General features: G+C 45.5%; 1 protein-coding gene across 7 annotated transcripts in view; it reads left to right on the top strand.

The window, feature by feature from the left end:
• Positions 1-4,814: 4,814 nt before the first annotated feature.
• Positions 4,815-17,486, top strand: part of ERI3 (ERI1 exoribonuclease family member 3) — a 126,655-nt gene continuing 113,983 nt past the window's right edge. For 2 of the 7 annotated variants that reach the window (XM_041738136.1, XM_041738134.1), the window contains exons 1-2: positions 4,857-5,218; positions 7,235-7,310. In XM_041738136.1, coding sequence (XP_041594070.1) covers positions 5,084-5,218; positions 7,235-7,310 — 211 coding nt within the window. In that variant the 5' untranslated portion in view covers positions 4,857-5,083. The other 5 variants (XM_041738140.1, XM_041738137.1, XM_041738138.1 and 2 more) reach the window with 5 other exon arrangements.

The raw sequence follows: 17,486 nt of genomic DNA, 5'->3' as shown, positions 1-17,486 counted from the left end.
TTCTTTGAGGACCACAGAATATTGGTCCAGAGGCAGACAAGGGAAGACATAAGCATGAAGTGCAATGACACTACAAAGAGGTTCCCCAAGCCACAGAGTCAGTAAGTATCAGAGCCAGGATCAAATTCCTGGATTATCTGGATCCAAACTTTAGTGCCTGCCCCCGCTCTAGCTGCATGATAATAGTTGTCAGCTTAGTCAGAATCCAAGTTCTGAGAAACAGCAGTAGGGGTAGCCCCTGCAGCTGGCAAGGAATTTGTAAGAGCAAGAAGAGGACATTGGGAATTGGGATGGGACATGTACAGGTGACCCAGCAGCAGCCGAGGTCCAGAAGAAGAGATAGATGATGGTGGCCTCAGGGTTATCAGGTCATGGAGGCCTTCCCGTAGGACAGGACTGATTCCAGTGCCTAGAGGTGGCAGTGTGTGGTTCTAGTTCTGTCAGCCACTGGAGGCAAGAAATCAGGCTGCTTCTTAGAGAGGCAGATTGGGACCAGAGAATCGGGGGGGGGGGGGGGGGGGTCTCAAAAATCAAGTTGGGAGTGAGAGGAAAGCCCATATTGGGAATGGGAGTAGGGAAATGGGAATGAAATCAGACAGTTTAGGGGCTGGAAGGAAAACCTGCCCAGTCTCCTTTTTGCTTCTATTGAGTTCAATACACCCTGCCAGATTGTCTGCCTTTTTGAAACACCTCTTTTGCTTTAAAAACTTGTCTTTTCCCTCCCCTCTGAGCATCAGATCTAGAAGAGGCCTGGGGCCCCCAATCTCTTCTAGGGATGCTTTGCCTCTGACTAGAGTGGACTGGACAGCCCAAGCCAAGCTTCCATACTTAGGGTAGGGCTGTGAGCCATACTCCTGGGCCATGTGAATCACCATGCCCTCTGGAACAGTGGGCAAGGCAGGGAGAAGTCTGAGGATGAGAGGCAGGGAGGCTAGGACAGAGAAGGCAGGGTGGAATAGCTTGGGGGAAGAGAGCCTCCCTGGGCAGGTGGCTCCATTTGATTTCCGATTTAAAGGGGAGGCTTAGATGGCCAAGAAGAAAAAGGCTAATAAGAAAAATATTAAACTGCAGTGTGTGTGTCCCCAGGGACTTCCTGTTGCCATGACTGACCTCCCGGAGAGCGCCATTCGTTCCCGAGCATGGCAGCTTTATAGGCACTTGTAGGCCTGCAAAGAACACCAATTTGCTGCCGCAGTTTGTTTTGATAACTGAAACTTTCAATAAATCTATATTAAAATCAAAGGGAAAATTAACTGGGCCCCAGTGAGGGGCACGGAGATAAGGGAGCACATTACCACCCTGGCCTCAGCCACCCCACATCCATCTCTCAGTTCAGATTCAGGTCACCAGGGAGATGAATGGCTTGGGCTCATGGGGAACAGCCTTGGGGAAAGCCAGGCAGAGAAGGCACAACCAGGTCTGGCTCCCACTGCTCCTGCAGCAGAGACTGTGGGGGGCAGAGGATTGGGGGGGTGGGTAGGAAGGTGGGGGAGTGGTCATGGTGGGAAGAGAAGTTGGACAGAGGCATGGGGGAGGGGCAAGAATAATAGTAATAACAGCCAGTATTTACTGAACTCTTTCTGCTGGATGCTATACTAAGCGTGTTTGTATTTAATTCTAATAAGTAGATACTAGTGTTACCTCCACTCTAGAAATGAAGCAATGCAGCCTCAGAGAGGTGTGTGGCTTGCCTAAGGTCACAGAGTTAGGACTCAAACCTGAGCAGGCTGTCTCTGAGCTCACACTCCTAACTGCACCGTGTGGGCTTATGCAGCTTACAGTTTTCCCCATTTTTAGATAAAATGGTTTCAGACCCAGCCTGGGTTCGCTCAGCCTTGTCAAGTTTGTGGGCTGTCATGCCGGCTCTGTCCTTGGGTCCTTGTCCTTGGGTCTCCTCCATTGCTGGTTAAGGTCCTAGCTTTGCTGGCCATCTTGCTGTTTTCCCTTGTGGTTTCACAGAGCAGCAGAAGAACCAAACTGGCCGTCTAATTCCTGCTCTGTGTTCACTTTGGCTCAGTTACTTCATCCGTCAGCCAGGAGGCTGCCCAAGGAATATCTGTGTCTGTGTCCTGGACTCAGTTCATCTGCCTCCAAAAATTCACTTGCCCCATCTGTACCCCCACCCCATGCCTTGGCCACTTGTCTTCTGGACAGCTCAGCTGCCATTACTGTCACCTCATTTACTAACACAGCTGGTTGTCTTAGCCTCCTCGGGAGGAGTGTTACGTTTGGACAGAGCTTCCCGTGTGCCCACTGTACGGGGACTGCGATGGGCCCAATTTTGCCAAACCAGGGCTGTGACTCCTCTCATCATTTCTAGTCTCAGATGAATCCCTGTGCTTTTAGGGTGTGGGATCTTGCGCCCCCTGTGGCTACCGGAGTGCTTGGGGTAACACAACCTCCCTTCCCTTTTAAAAGTGATGGTTCTATATGGCCTCCATGACAGAGCAACTAGCTGTGTTTCTGTTTTCACATACAACCTTGTATTTTCTTCTTTTTCTTCTCTGCCTCACTTGCCTTTGTCTCCTCAACTCTTGCTGCCTTGGGATTATATTTCCCAATGAAGTTCTACCATATAAGCTTTACCTTAGGCTCTGTTTTCTAGGAAATCAGAAAACAGAGGGAATTACAACAGAGCCAAAGGCTTAAGGGAACCAAATGTATGTTAGGCAGCAGTGTAAGGCACCAATGTATACTCATCTCTTAAACTGTTCTATTATTTTATTTTTTAAAAAGATTTAAAAAAGATTAAAAGATTTAAAAGATTTAAAAAGATATATTTTTAAAAAAGATTTTTAAAAGATTTCTTCATGAAAGACAGAGAGAGAGAGAGAGAGAGAGAGAGAGAGGCAGAGACACAGGCAGAGGGAGAAGCAGGTTCCATGCAGGGGGCCCAACATGGGACTCGATCCCGGGTCCCCAAGCTCATGCTCTTAGCCAAAGGCAGACGCTTAACCGCTGAGCCACCCAGGCATCCCAAACTGTTCTATTATTTGAATACACTCTGCCTGGAATTTGTCCAAAAAGAGCTTATATATAACATAGTTTGGTGAGGTCCTGGAAGTGTAGGGGTGAGCTCTAGAGCACCGAGGAAAGAGCACATGCTGGGGAAGTTAAGGGCACCATGGGAGGCTCCATGGAGGATATTGGTGCTGGGCCTTAAAGGAAACCTCCAATTCAGACACTGTAGGTTGACTTCATTCTAACAGCAAGGAAGGTTGATTGTGCCTTATTTTTAGGCCAGATTCAGGACATATGAAAGACAGGGACAGGAGGGACCATCTCAGGGCCTCTAATTTGTCAAATTTAATTTATCTGCTTACTTATTTATTGTTTGTTCTGCCTCTCCCTTCCCCTTCCCAGTATAAAGGTGCCTCAAGGATACAGGTGTGCCTTATTCCCTAGCGAATCTCTAGCACCAGAAACAGTGCCTGACGCTTAGCAGAGGCATTATAAATATATGTTGACTGACTAATCAACCGCAATCAATGTCTAGATGACATTAACAGGAGCAAGAAGACCCAATCCCAGCTCCAAAAATCAGAGAATAGGAAGGTATGTCTCCACTTTACTGACCTTGGGTTAAGTGACATCTGTCCTTGCTGACGTCTATTTCTTCCTTTGTCCACAAACATTTACCAGATTCCTGCTTTATATTCGGAACTGCGCTGGGATTTACGGATACACCATGAACAATACAGAAGTAATGCTTACCTTAAATGAACTTACAGCCCTGGGGGGGGGGAGAGACAACAAGGAAATCGGTAATTACAAAACAACACGATGAGCTCTGTAGGTGCAGAGTAGAAACACCTAACCCGTTAGGCGGGATTGAGCAAGACATTCCCTTAATATGGTATTCCCAAGCATTCCCAGCTCAGGCAGGAACCATTACGTTAAGGTCAGATCTCACAGAAATGGTGGTCCCAGAAGTGACATCATTTTGTTATGCGAAAATATGCAAATGACAGAGAGAGAAGGCTTGGCGACTAAAGCTGGGCCCGGAAGTGACATCATTTTCTTATGTGAAAATATGCAAATTGCAGACCGGGGGCTTGACGACCAAAGCTGGGCCGGGAGGGTTCCTCCTGGCTGGCTGGGAAGCTGTTGGAGCCATCACCGGTTCGGCCAGGCCTGGGGGTTCCCCCCTAGAACCTGTTACCCATAACTTCCCAACGAGCCATAGACAAGATGAAGGAGCCCCTCTCTGGCTTTAGCTAGACTTCTCTCTGGACGACAGAACAGATGCGGTAGCCCCCGAAGCTGGAGGCCGGAATCCTTTCAACTCCTTCGTTCCCTCCGGGGCCAATTCAAACAAATCCGTTCTCTCTTCCGTAGGAAGGCCCTCCAAAATCGAAGGATCTTCTTCTTAGCCTAAAATCGGCCTCCTCTCAGCTCTCCCCAGACCTCCCTCAGAGAGTGGAGGATAATGACTTGTTGAACCAACAAGTCGCGAGGTGTCCCCTAAATCGAACCCGTCGTGTTATGAGCCTATACTCACCTCATAAGTATATTGGGAGGTGGGGAAACGGAAGAGGGGGGCCTGGGTCGCTCTAGGCCTTAGAAAGTTTTCGTTATTTAAAACATTTCTTTCCCAGCTCGTGAGCGAGCTCCCCCTTCACTTTCTTCTGAGTACGTGCAACCTCAAAACTACAAGTCCCATAAGGCCAGCCGCGGGGAGGCACCATCTTGACACACTTTAGCGCGCATGTCGGCGGGAGAGCGAGCATTTGGGGGGAAGAAGCCCCGCCCCCTTGCAGCCCATTGGTCGGGGCCGAAAGCGGCGGGCTCAGCGGTTGGCCACCGCGCCCGCCCGTCAGTCGCGTCGGCCGGGGTCAGAGTGCGCGGAGGTGAGTCGGTGTGTTGTGGACTCGTGGTGCTGGCTGCCGCTATTGAGGCGGCCGGGAACGGGCGGTGGGGAGCGGGCGGAGCTGGCCTTGCCTCTGCCTGGCCGGCGCCGCAGTCGGCGCGGGCCGCGCCCGCCGCCGTAAACTGCCCTGAGCGCCTGCTGAGGCCGAGGGAGACGTCGGGGCCTGCACCTGGAGGGAGCCTGCCGCGCTGGCCCCGAGGAGGGGGCGTTGCCATGGCGACAGCCTCTCCCGCCGCTGACGGGGGGCGGGGGCGGCCCTGGGAAGGAGGGCTGGTCTCCTGGCCCCCTGCCCCTCCCCTTACTCTCCCCTGGACTTGGATGGGCCCGAGTTGGGGGCAACACCCTGGGGTGGGTGATGCGGAGAGGCCCCCCAGATTGGGCCCTGGTTAATGCATGTGGGGTGAGGGTCGCGGCGCGCAGTTTGTGCAGTCTGGGGTGCTGGCCCGTGTGCTCGCCCTGGATGCATGATATACTGAGTAACGTTCTGGCCGAGAGGGAGCGGGGCAGGGCTTTGGAAGACCGACTGGGTGGGGTGATTAGGGTGCTGACTTCTTACTTGAGATTATTAGGGAAGAGGAAGAGAGGTTCGACTACGGAGAATAGAAACTGAGCAAAGAGGTAGCGGATAGAATAACCCCACTCTTAACCTCTCCAGCACATACACGAGGTTAGCACTTAACCTCTTGGTAGATCTGTAGCTGGTGTAGATGTAGATGGTGAAAGGAGTGAATAAGGGGCCTAACCTAGCTAGCTTTCTCTTTGTTTTTACTGCAAATGTTCCAGCAACAGGTGTTCTCTTAAAACAAAAAAGCATGAACTTGGATTGAGGCTTGACTGTGAGTTCTTGCATAATGTAACTTCTGGTTGACTTGGAAGGAAGATGCTGAATGTGGCCCCTTCCTGTGGGGTTTGGGTTCTACCCTTAGGGTTGGATTCTTGCAAACTGATAATGCCCATCATTGTCTCTGCTCTAGGTCTCTGGCCACCTCTATGGTATTAGCTCTTAGCAGACATTTTAGCAATCTCGGAGCTAAAGGGCAAAAAACCACGAATCCCAATGGCTAAAGACTATACACTATTTGAACTATAGTAGGTTGTGATTGGCTGAGTGGTTTTTGATTGTAGAGTTTCTACCAGAAATTGGCTTCATCAAATTCTGCTTTATTCTGACTTTATCATACATGGCATGCCTTGTTTTAGTGGGTTCGTGCCTGGAGCTTAAGTATATTATACCTGAATCCCCTACCATTTAAAGGCCAATTTATAAACAGGGACTTGGAGTGTGACTCCACTAATGTGTGTGTCTGTGATCTTGGTTAGAAACCCACTTGGCTGCCTTTCCTCAGAGAGGTGGGGTGTGGGGGAAGGGAGCTGCCGGGAAGTGATTGATAAGGTTTCCTTTATGGATTCTGTGGTGCTTCAATGGAGCTCAGAGCACTTTGGCAACTTAAGCACTCCAAATTAAAAGCTCATTAACAATTCCTGCCCAAGGATCCTGTAAATAATCGGCTAGCTAGGTCCTAGAGCTTGGCTGAGAGCTCTCCTTCCAACTTGAAATTTCCAAATAAAAGTGCCTTTATTCCCTTTCATTTTGAAAAGTGTTTTCTTTGTGGTGGGGTAAGTCCGTGAGTGGTCTTTCCCAGGGGATCTGAGTAGCATAAAATCTTAAATGCGTAGAGTGTTAGACTAGAGGAATACAGGAATAGATTGGTTCCAAACCCAAGTGTTTCTTTGAGCAAAGGGCATTGCTAGCTTACTAGAGCGCCTCTAGTCTTTTGGAAAATCTGAATTAGGTGATAAATATGATAGGTGTCCAGTAATGGTTTGACTTATGGTTTGGTTACACTTTGACTTTCTTAGGACTTGAGGTAGACCTGGAAGTATATTGCAAGTGTTTAAAGGTCTCTTTGGCCATGTGTAGTGTGGCCTGTGGGTTTGTGGAAACCAGCCCCGCCCCCAATCCTATCCGTAGTTCCTGAGTTCTGAACATTGTCAGCCTTACCAGTGTCCTCTTCTTGATTAGGCTAGGATTCTGGTGTTATCCTGAGAGACACCACTTTCTTGGTCCAAGCTCAGATATTACAAATGTTTAGTGTTTCTAGGAGTTAACCTCCTTAGGAAGAAAGGTATGCTACTAGAAAACATGAAATTCATCCTTCCAAAAAATATATTGTACTAGTAGCTTCTGAAAGCTCTATTTAGGATTATTCTTCCACATAAATGACTGTTATCCCAAAGTAGTGTGAGTTTAGGAGTTTGAGGTTTGGTATGCTCCTTAAATTGTTTCAAATAGCAGCAGTCCCCAGGGGATTTGATCCTTTATACTGAAATAGACTTGTTGCAGAGATGTGTATTTATCCACAGCATTGGGGCTTTCCAGCTCTCACAGAACCTTCAGCATCCCCAGCTGGCAGTCTTGGCATCTTCGAAGTCAGGAGAGGTGAGAATCTTTTTCATGGTCAAGTTTGTCTTGACTTCTTTCTTATGAGTATTTGGGTTTGAAGGGTGAGGGGATGGTGGTCAGTGTAGATTGTATTTTTCTGTGGCTTTTTCTGATTAGACAGAAAAAGCTCAAAGACTACTGAAATGTACCCAAAGTCTATAAAGTGGTGAGAATTAGAGGTAGGGTATCCACACTCTTAAGTTCTGTCATGATTTCCTTGTGGGCATTGCATGAGCACCTACTTTAGGTTCAGGAAGGCTGAATAGAGCTGGAATAACCCTTCATCTTGAGAAATACACAGCTTAAAAATAACAGGAAAGAACACATCGATTTGGCTTTTGATAATGCATTTGACCAAGGCCTTTAGGATTTTGGTTTGATTTGGGTTGGGAGTCACCGTTGGGTGGATGGTTAATCCCAGCCTATCTCTATTTTACAAGGATCAGAGCTAAGACTGACTCTGATGATTGATATCCAGGATCTCAGAGTCTGTTTGTTCAATAATGAAGGACCAGACACTTTGCTAGGACTGGAACTGTAGTAGTAGTAAGACAGCTGCTGTCTCTGATGCCAGAGGGCTTACAAATTCAGGTGTACCTAGAGATAGGTAGTAAAAAATCAGTTCTGATACACTCTGGGAATACTATAATAAGGTAAATTTAGGTGCTTTGGGAGTACTCAAGGGTCCTCAACTCAGACTTGTAGGCTCAGAGAAGGCTTCTCAGAGGAAGGAACCCCTTCATCTAGAATTAAATGAAAACATGAGGGACCAAGTGTGAAGGTCAGAGTTTTGTTGAGTTTGAGAAACTGAAGTTCAGTGTGATTAGAACAGCATAATCAGTAGGCAGAGGGTTGGAGAATATGGTGAGAAATGAAGCAGGAAAAGTAAGCAGAGGCCAAGGCCTTATAAACTCTCAGGATTAGGTGGTAGATAGAGAAAAGGTTAGACTAGGTCAGCAAAAGACTAGGTCCTTTTTCTTAAAGGACCAGATAGTAACTATTTAGGCCTTGTTGGTCTCTGTCACAACTGTACAACTCCATTCAACTCTGCTGTTACAGCACGAAAGCGGCTATAGTACAAAAATGCATGAACATGGCTATGTTTGAGTAAAACTTTATAAAAATGAGTGGCAGCTGGATTTGGCCCATGGAACATAGTTTGCCAACACCTGGATCAGACTATCATAAGAGTAGTAAGAAGCCATTAAAAAGTTTTTTAAGTCATGGACTGATAACTAGATTTGTGTTTTAGAACATTTGCTCTGATTTCAGTATTAAGAATGGACTGAAGGGTACAATACTGGAGGCAGAGACCAGTTAAGGAGCCTGTGACAGTTACATGGGGGGGGGGGCATTTTATATTTACCCCTTGAGGCAGTATTTTGACACTTAAAAATTGAGTGTAACTGAATTTTTGCAAATTGTATATACTGGTTATCTATTAATTTCCTGGCCATCAACTAGAACTTAAAGCAAGCCTACCAAAGAATTTGTTGGTAAAACCAGCTTCTATTTTACAGACTAGAAAAGATGTAGGTATAAAATGAATGAAAAGGTTTGGGGAACTCTTCTAATCAAAGAAGTGGGGAATAAATGGATCTCTGGTAGGAATGTTGGTCTTAGGGCTCATAGCTTAATGTCAATTGCTTTAAACTTTTTGAACGTTTAGTAACAAAAGTTATTAAAACACTTATCTCATTAAACCCATTAATCAACCCTCTTAAGTCCCATTATCTGCATTTCACAGATAGGAAGGTAAAACTCAGAGAGGTAAGTCACTTGCCCAAGGTTACATAAACGCTATAATGTAGTTATCAGAAACATTATATCAGAGATATAAACAAAGGAGGACCCATTTTCTTAAGTTTTCTAGGGAATTGTCATCATTCTGTTACATATCCTACTTAGTCTTTTTTTTTTTTTTTTTTAAGATTTTATTTATTTAATCATGAGAGACACAGAGAGAGAGGCAGAGACACAGGCAGAGGGAGAAGCAGGCTCCATGCAGGGAACCTGATGTGGGACTCGATCCCGGGACTCCAGGATTACTCCCTGGGCCGAGGGCAGTGCTAAACTGGTGAGCCACCCGGGGGCTGCCCATGTCCCACTCAGTCTTAACTTCCCTTGCTTATAGCAAATTGATGACCTTTTTCTGGTTTGGGGACTGTCTCCTGGTTCAGATATGATAGTATATGCCAGGCACAGGAGCCAGAGTGTTTGTTGAATGTCTGATGGATTGTCTTCCTCCTCCTGCAAGCCTACTTGCCTTGCTAGAGGGAAGCCTGTAGGTTTCTGATAACTACATTATAGCGTTTATGTAACCTTGGGCAAGTGACTTACCTCTCTGAGTTTTACCTTCCTATCTGTGAAATGCAGATAATGGGACTTAAGAGGGTTGATTAATGGGTTTAATGAGATAAGTGTTTTAATAACTTTTGTTACTAATAGTATTATACCCAATTAATAATTTTTTTAAAAAGCAGCCCACAAATGGATGAGTTGGGCTTTGGCTTAGTATTTATTTTGGGTCCTCACAGTTGTCATTATGGCCATGTGGTAGAAATATAACCACCAGTGGTGAGAGCCAGTAGACAGGAGGAAGTTAAAACTAATGCAAGGGGCCACTCTTCATAATTGAAAATTTTCGGGCATCAGGAGTCCAGAAAACCAGAACTTTCTTCAGGATAGACCTTAGCCCCAGTACCATCAGTGAAGCGATTCGAGTGAGCAGCTATCTGAAAGAGATTCACCAAAGTGTGACCAGTCATTTCTCCCAGTTGGTCAGGGTTATTTATTAGTGTTGCCACCCTTGTGGCCCTGTATCTTTGTAAAGTGCCTCTTGAATGTTTTTTTATTACTTTTCACCGTCACTCTGGGAATGAGTCAGGTGGTCAGTATTATTTTCTCTGCTACCCCTGTGAGGAAACTGAGGCCCTGGAAGGTTAAGTGTGGTGCCTGAGGTCATGTTATGCTGTGAGGTGCCGTCAGAGCGGATTTGCCTCCAGATGAAATTGTGTTCGTTTATTGCTGTGATTTCTCTTCCTTTGAGTGAAAGATGTGTAGTCATTGCAGAACAGCACACTGATGCATGCTTGTCCAGATGCGCTAGGAGTGATTTGGGTCCCACTTTGTCCACTTGGTCCTGTTGGGTTTTCATTGATGACTGCTGGACCAGGGAAGCAGATTCCCTTTGGGTCATTGTTTTTAGCCCCTCCTCCTTTGGGGACATTCTTAGGGGAGCCTTGGGTTACAAGAGATTGCTTTGATATGTTCAAAATTGTGCCTTGTGCCCCACAGCTACAGGTAAAATCAAAAGGCGGATAATTTATGGGAGTGTCAGAGCTGGCCGCTGGCACCTCAGGAGGCCATTAGTATGCCTGTTCAGACCCTCTGTGTCCTTGCAATTGATTCCTCTTTGCATGAGCTTGATTTGGGAAGCTGTAGATCTGTGGGTAGTGATTGGATGTGACAGTCCAAACACCGGTCCCTAAATTAATCCTTTTAATAGTATTCCTGCACCAAGGCAGTGTGGTATCTCTCTGTCTTTAACTGGGGAGGACAGAATGGGGTGGGCTAGGAAGGAGATAGGAAAAAAAAAAAAAAAAAGCTTTGCTTGGTGCTTAGGGTCTGTCTGCTCTGTTCTTTTTTTTTTTTTTTAAGGATTTTATTTATTTGAGAGAGAGAGTGAGAGCACAAGTCGGGGTGGGGAGCGCAGAGGGAGAGAGAGAATCGGGCTGGACCCCAGGATCATGACCTGAGCCAAAGCAGATGCTCAAATGATTGTGCCACCCATATGCCCCTGGGTCTGTTCTGTTCTAACATGACATCAGGATGTTGGGCATATTCATTCAACAAACACTGATTCACACTAACGTTATGCCTGGTCTTGTGCTGGGTGCTGGGACTACAGAAATGAATAAAATGTGGTCCTTGCCCTTAAGGGTATATGTCTTAGTGTTTCTTGGAGTTTTTAAACTTTTTTTTTTTTAATATTTTATTTATTTATTCACGAGAGAAAGAGGCAGAGACACAGGCAGAGGGAGAAGCAGGCCCTCCACAGGAGCCCAATGTAGAACTTAATCCTGGAACCCCGGGATCACACCGCTGAGTCAAAGGCAGAGGCTCTACCGCTGAGCCACTCAGGTCCCTTTTCTCAGTTTTTAAAATCAAAGAAATTATGCTTTTTTTTTTTTACACCTACACACACACACACACACCCCCCTATACCTTCTCTCTTAATTCCTCTCACCTAACTCTCTGAAAGTTATAGTAGGAGAAATAGATTAAAATTTTACAATATAGTGAGACAAAAGTTATGAAATAGGAATAGAGTCTGTTACTGGATCACACTTAAGTAATTAACTTTCTGATGGAGTATCAGAGAAAGCTACTAAAAGGGAGTTTTGAGCTGCATTTTGAAGAAGGAGTCTGGTGAAAATGGATGTAACATTCTAAACCAGGGGGTGCAGCATTGGTGACGGCACAGATTTGTAAAAGGAAACATCACATTTGGGGACCTGAGCAAGAGCTAGTTGCCCTGCCTCCTACCAGTGCTCTGCTCCTCTGGAATTGTGTTTGAGAAGAGGCTTTGAGTTTCTGGTGCTGCAGTTTTAGTCCAGGCTTCCCCTTCCTGTTTCTGCTTTTTTATATCCAGGGCTACAATTTGTTTTTCCTGTTAAAATATGATAAATGTATTATGAGAACAAATTTGGATGATTTGGACATACTTGATCATTGCTTATGGTTGAGTTACTTTTAGTTAAAGCCACATCCTAACCTCAAGGGAAAAACTGAAGTTGATATGCATTTTTAGCTCTTTGGCAGGTAGGGGACTCAATCAAGTAGGGAATGTGGGCCCTCCAGACATGGGAGAGAACAGAACTTTGAAGTGCTGAGTACCTCAGAGGCTTAGTTTGCTTGTATGTAAAATGGGAATACTGTTACCCATTTTGCTTGAGAGTTAGGAGATAAATATGTAGGTCACTAATACAATGCCTGGCTTATTTTTTTTTTTTCTTCTTCTTCTTTTTTTTTTTTTATGATAGTCACACACACACACACACACACACACACACACACACACAGAGGCAGAGACACAGGCAGAGGGAGAAGTGGGCTCCATGCACCGGGAGCCCGACGTGGGATTCGATCCCGGGTCTCCAGGATCACGTCCTGGGTCAAAGGCAGGTGCCAAACCGCTGCGCCACCCAGGGATCCCCAATGCCTGGCTTATAATCTTGTTTCCCTCTCCTCTTTCTCGTGCATTAACAACAGTAGTTCTCTTTTACTGAGTCCTTTAAATGTGCAAAGTGCTTTATATACATTGTGTGGTTGTGAACTGAACCCCAAAGAGATAGATATTATTATAGCTATTATTAGGAATATGTGGTAGAGGGGTGCCTGGCTGGTTCAGTGGGTAGATCATGCAACTCTTGATCCTGGGGTCAAGAGTTCAAGCCCCACATTGGGTGTGGAACCTACTTAAAAAAAAAAAAAAAAAAGAATATGTGGTAGAATTAGGATTTGAACATAGACTTGCCTAGTTCCAATGTTTGAACATCTGGGCTGTCTAACTCATTTCTAGAACAGTTCCATCTTGGAAGCAGGGGAATGGAAGGTTCTTGATACCTCTCCTCTGGGGTCAGATGCTGCCTATAAGTGTGAGAGGTGCTTAAAGGGGTAAGAGTAGCACACTCTGCCCTTCCTCCATGTCTGTGCTATCTATGGTGTGTTAGAAACTTTGCCCTCTCTTACCTATGATGGGTATCACAGCTGACTTGTAAGACTTTGCAAAGAGATATTTCCCAGCTTTGCCCCTCAAAGGAGTTTGTCCAAACTACTGAGTGTAGCTGGTGAGTTAGCAAACAGCAGGGAAATCACAGTCCCTTCTTTTTATGTGCTGCCTTGAGCTACTGAGATGGCCAACCGAGGAGAAGAGTAAGCCTCCTGTGGCCTGTGATGTTGCCATCAGGATGTTGTGTTCCTGAAGGTCTTTAGTGACTGTAGCTCTCCTGATAATTTAGGGTTAGTAGCTGCTGCTTATGCTGAGAATGCTCTCTCTAGTCCCACTTTGGAACAGAAGCAGTTGTAGGTACAGGCCAAGGGAGTGACAGGTTGTAGAGAGGAGGAGAGTGTTTTGTTGAGATGAGGACTTAGCTTCAGAGTTGCTGCTTCCATTCCATGCTGGGGCCATCAGGAAGTCGTGTAGAGAGGTTCCAGGGCATGTCAAGCTTTGTTCTGCCTCAACCTCTGGCTTTCAGCTGACTAGGCCAAGCCCTCAGACCCTTGGCCTCCACTGTGAGACTTCAGAGGAGCTTGGGAGGTGAGCGGTGAGGCCTGCTCCTTGTGCTGGGCCAGTGGTCTGAGACCTTGGTGTGGGAGTCAGGAGCCCTGGCTTCTGGTGTTACTTGCTATGTGAATCTTGGGCAGTCCTTTTCTCTTCCTGGGGCCCATTTTCCCTGGCTAGCTGTACTGTGTCTCCCCTTAGGTTTTCTTTTACCTTTGGCAATTTGTGATTTTCACAGAAAGTGCTCTGGCAGCAAGGATACATTCATTAGATTGAAGATTATGGCTTTTGAGGGCATGCAGTTTATTTAGCTTTTTTCCAGGCTATTTTTAGCTTCCTAATACAGAGCCTGTGACTGAGTGGTTCCAGACAGGTATTACCGTGCCCTCTGTTGATGGCCTCTGTGACTCTGGTACCTGAGCCCTTGTGATATTGTAGGTCAGTTGGGACAGGGACTTGCCCTGGGACTGGGACCTGGGGAAGCTGCAGCTCTCTCCCGTGTTTCTAGTCAGCTGGACTCAGAGCCTGCCTGTAGTGCCTTAGAGTTCCTCTGGAATGTACTCCTGCCTCCCAGTCTAGTTTTTGATGGAATGGATTGAATCCAGGGATGGTACAAGTCTAAACCCTCCCCAGGGATTCCAAGTACAGTTGACCCTTGAACAACACAGGTTTGTACTGCGCAGATCTACTTACATGTCGGTTTTTTTCAGTAAATACAGTACAGTACCGTAAATGTATTTTCTCTTCCTTATGATCTTCTTGACATTTTCTTTATCTTTATTATAGGAATACAGTATATAATACATACATAAGATATGTATTAATTGACTGTTTATGTTATTGGTAAGGCTTCCAGTCAATAGTACTATCAGTAGTTAAGTTTTTGGAGAGTCGAAAGTTATAGGCGGATTTTCCACTTTGTGGGTGGGGGAGTTGGTCCCCTAACCCCTGTGTTGTTCAAGGGTCACTGTATTTGCAGTTGGGGAGGTGGGGTGGGAGTAGACCCCATATTTCATGATGGCCCCCTCTTCTATCCCCCAGGTTCCCGTGGCCTGTGGATTTGGATGTTAAAGGATGGCCCCCTCCCTTTGCTCTCTCTTCCCCCCTCAGTAATGGAAGGCTATAAAATGTCTATTTACCCAAGACACCAGAATGACTCCTCTGTGGTTCCACTAATCTGGTGATTTGGTGCTTCTCTGGTCTCTCAGGTAAATACAGATTGAGGCTTTTTATAAAGGCATATTATTTCCCTCATTAAATGTGTGTTTTGGCACATGCGTTATTTACCTGACGGACAGTAATGGCTGCAGAGGAGCCATTGGTGTCTGTTGTGTAAATACTCTGCACAGAGACCATCCTCCAGGGGCTGTGGCACAGGCCTGTTTCTCCAAATCGGTCTGGCCCCACAGCAGTCCCTATTTACCACTCTCCTGTCCCCACTGGGGCCCTGATCCTTTCATTTTTGAGGAGGGAATAATTTATTTTCCTCCTTGCCATAGGCTACTTACTGCCTTTAATTACTAGGAAAAGAAAAAGGATGTCTGAGAATAAATGTGTGCGAGTCTTGGTCTCTAATGACAGTATGCAGAAATATATAGAATCATAAACTGTTCATTTTGAGTTCTGCCCCTTGACTAGACATTCAAAGTCCCAATTGATGATACAAGTTATAGGCTTATAGTCTACAAACTTGTGACTAAAGTATAAAGATAGCAGTAGGAAAGGGGAATCTGTAAGATGCCAGAGGGTGCAAGGCAGGTGGGATGCCTCTGCAGGGAGTGTAGAGGTGTTTCCTAAGAAGGCTCTAATGGTGGCAGGAATCCCTGGTGAGGGGGCATTGAGTGGGGGCTCTTATCCTGGAAACTTGATGTTTTACGGGCTGGCTTTTGCTAGCCTCCCTGCTGAAGGAGAGCATACAGCCTACAGCCTGCCTTCCGTGGGCAGTATGGAGAGTTGAGCCCTCACATACCTTCTCTTCTCTCTCTCTTTTTTTTTTTCCTCTCTCTCTTTTTTAGACCACAATGCAGTGTATAGATTTAAAAAATAGTTTTTAAAAAGTTTGGAATAGGCCAAATTTACACACAAGCTGGAATTATAGTACAAAGGATTTTTTGTGAAACTATTTGAGAGTTAATGTTGACCTAATGCCCCGTCACCCTGAATGAATACTTTGGGTGCATTTCCTACACGCAAGGACATTTTCTTTCCTAACTACAGTTCAACCAGCAAAACCAGGAAATGAATATTGGTACTTTACCTCCTTCTAATTCTGAAACCCCATTCAAGTTTGCCGATCGTCCCAGTAATGTTCTTTGTAGCAAAATGATCTAGTTCAGAATGTGCATTGCATTTAGTTCACCAAGTCCCTTTAATCTCCTTCAAATTTTGCTCAGTAAAAGTTCCTTGACATTCATGACCTTGATACTTTTGAAGATTACAGGCTAGTTATTATGTAGACTCTCCCTTAATTAGGGTTTGTTGGATATTTTCTCATGATTAGAGTTAGATTATGCATCTTTGACAGGAATATCACAGAAACGATGCTTTATTCTCATTGCATCCTGTCATGTGCATGATTTTGATTTATCCCATTATGTTCATTTTGATCACTTGATTAAGGTGATGTCTGCCAGGCTTCTCCATTGTATACTTACTTCCTGTTATGATTAATAAACATTCTGTGGGGAGATAGTTTGAAACTATGTGACTGTCCCTTATCAGACTTTATTAATTAATTAATTTGTGTATTTTACACTCATGGTTTCCTTTTTTAGTCAATGCAATATAATCTGTTAATATCATCATTTATTTGCCAGTCGGAGCCCCTTCAAGCTGGCTTCTGCATCCTTCTTTTTTTCTTAGATTTATTTATTTATTTATTCATGAGAGACACACAGAAAGAGAGAGGCAGAGACACAGGCGGAGGGAGAAGCAGGTTCCCCGCGGGGAGCCCAATGCGGGACTCCCGGGGTCATACCCTGGACCCAAGGCGGGCGCTCAACCTCTGAGCCACCCAGGTGTCCCTTCTGCATCCTTTTGATAAGTTCCCATCATTCTTGAGCATTCGCTTGCTCTCTGGCCCCAAAACAAGATGTTCTAGACTCATTTTGTACTTTTCTTGCCACAGTCGTGGAATCAACCATTTCTCCAAAGAGTTCTGGTTCTTCCACTGAAGAATGTTGTTTAGAAGGCAGCTGGGTGCTAGGTGTGCTCATTGCTGCTGGAGTGTTGCTGCTCCCTGGCCCTTTGATAGGCAGAGCTAGAAAATAGATGGGTGTGTGTGCGTGTGTGTGTGTTTGTGTATATTCATATTCACAATTATGTCTAGCTTTATTTTTATATATTATATACCAGAAACCATGAGTTCACACTGTTTCCTCCAATTTTAATTTGACACTAGGGATTTTTTTTCCTCTTTCCATATTTTAATTCCATCCTCTAACAGTGAGAAACCTGGCTCTCATTACCCTTAATATACGCTCTTCTTTGATCAATCCCTCTGTATGTAACCAATCTCCCATTGTTGCCATTGCTCTTTCCCCCTCTTGACTGCCTCTTTTACCCTGCCCATGACTCCCTGCATCAGACTTGCTCCCACCTCCCCATGCCCTCCCACATGGGCTATGACATGCTACATCACACCTTCTTGCCTCTGTACAGATTCCTTCCTTACTCTGCTTGGGCTCTAATACCCTCCACCCCCACCCCCAGACTCTTCTGCTCCTCCCACTCAACTTGTAGATACTTAACCTTACTCTGCCACAACTAATGGCTCTAAAGCCGTAAGATTGACTTTTTCAGGAAGGGAAGAGGAAGAGGTGCCCTCTTTGTCTTGACTTGAGTTGAACTTGGTTTTTAGAAGTAAGGGAAGTACAGAATCCAGTGAT

Source organism: Vulpes lagopus, chromosome 23, assembly GCF_018345385.1.
Source record: "Vulpes lagopus strain Blue_001 chromosome 23, ASM1834538v1, whole genome shotgun sequence".
NCBI classification, from domain to species: domain Eukaryota; kingdom Metazoa; phylum Chordata; class Mammalia; order Carnivora; family Canidae; genus Vulpes; species Vulpes lagopus.
This window is presented reverse-complemented; position numbering and strand designations above follow the sequence as displayed.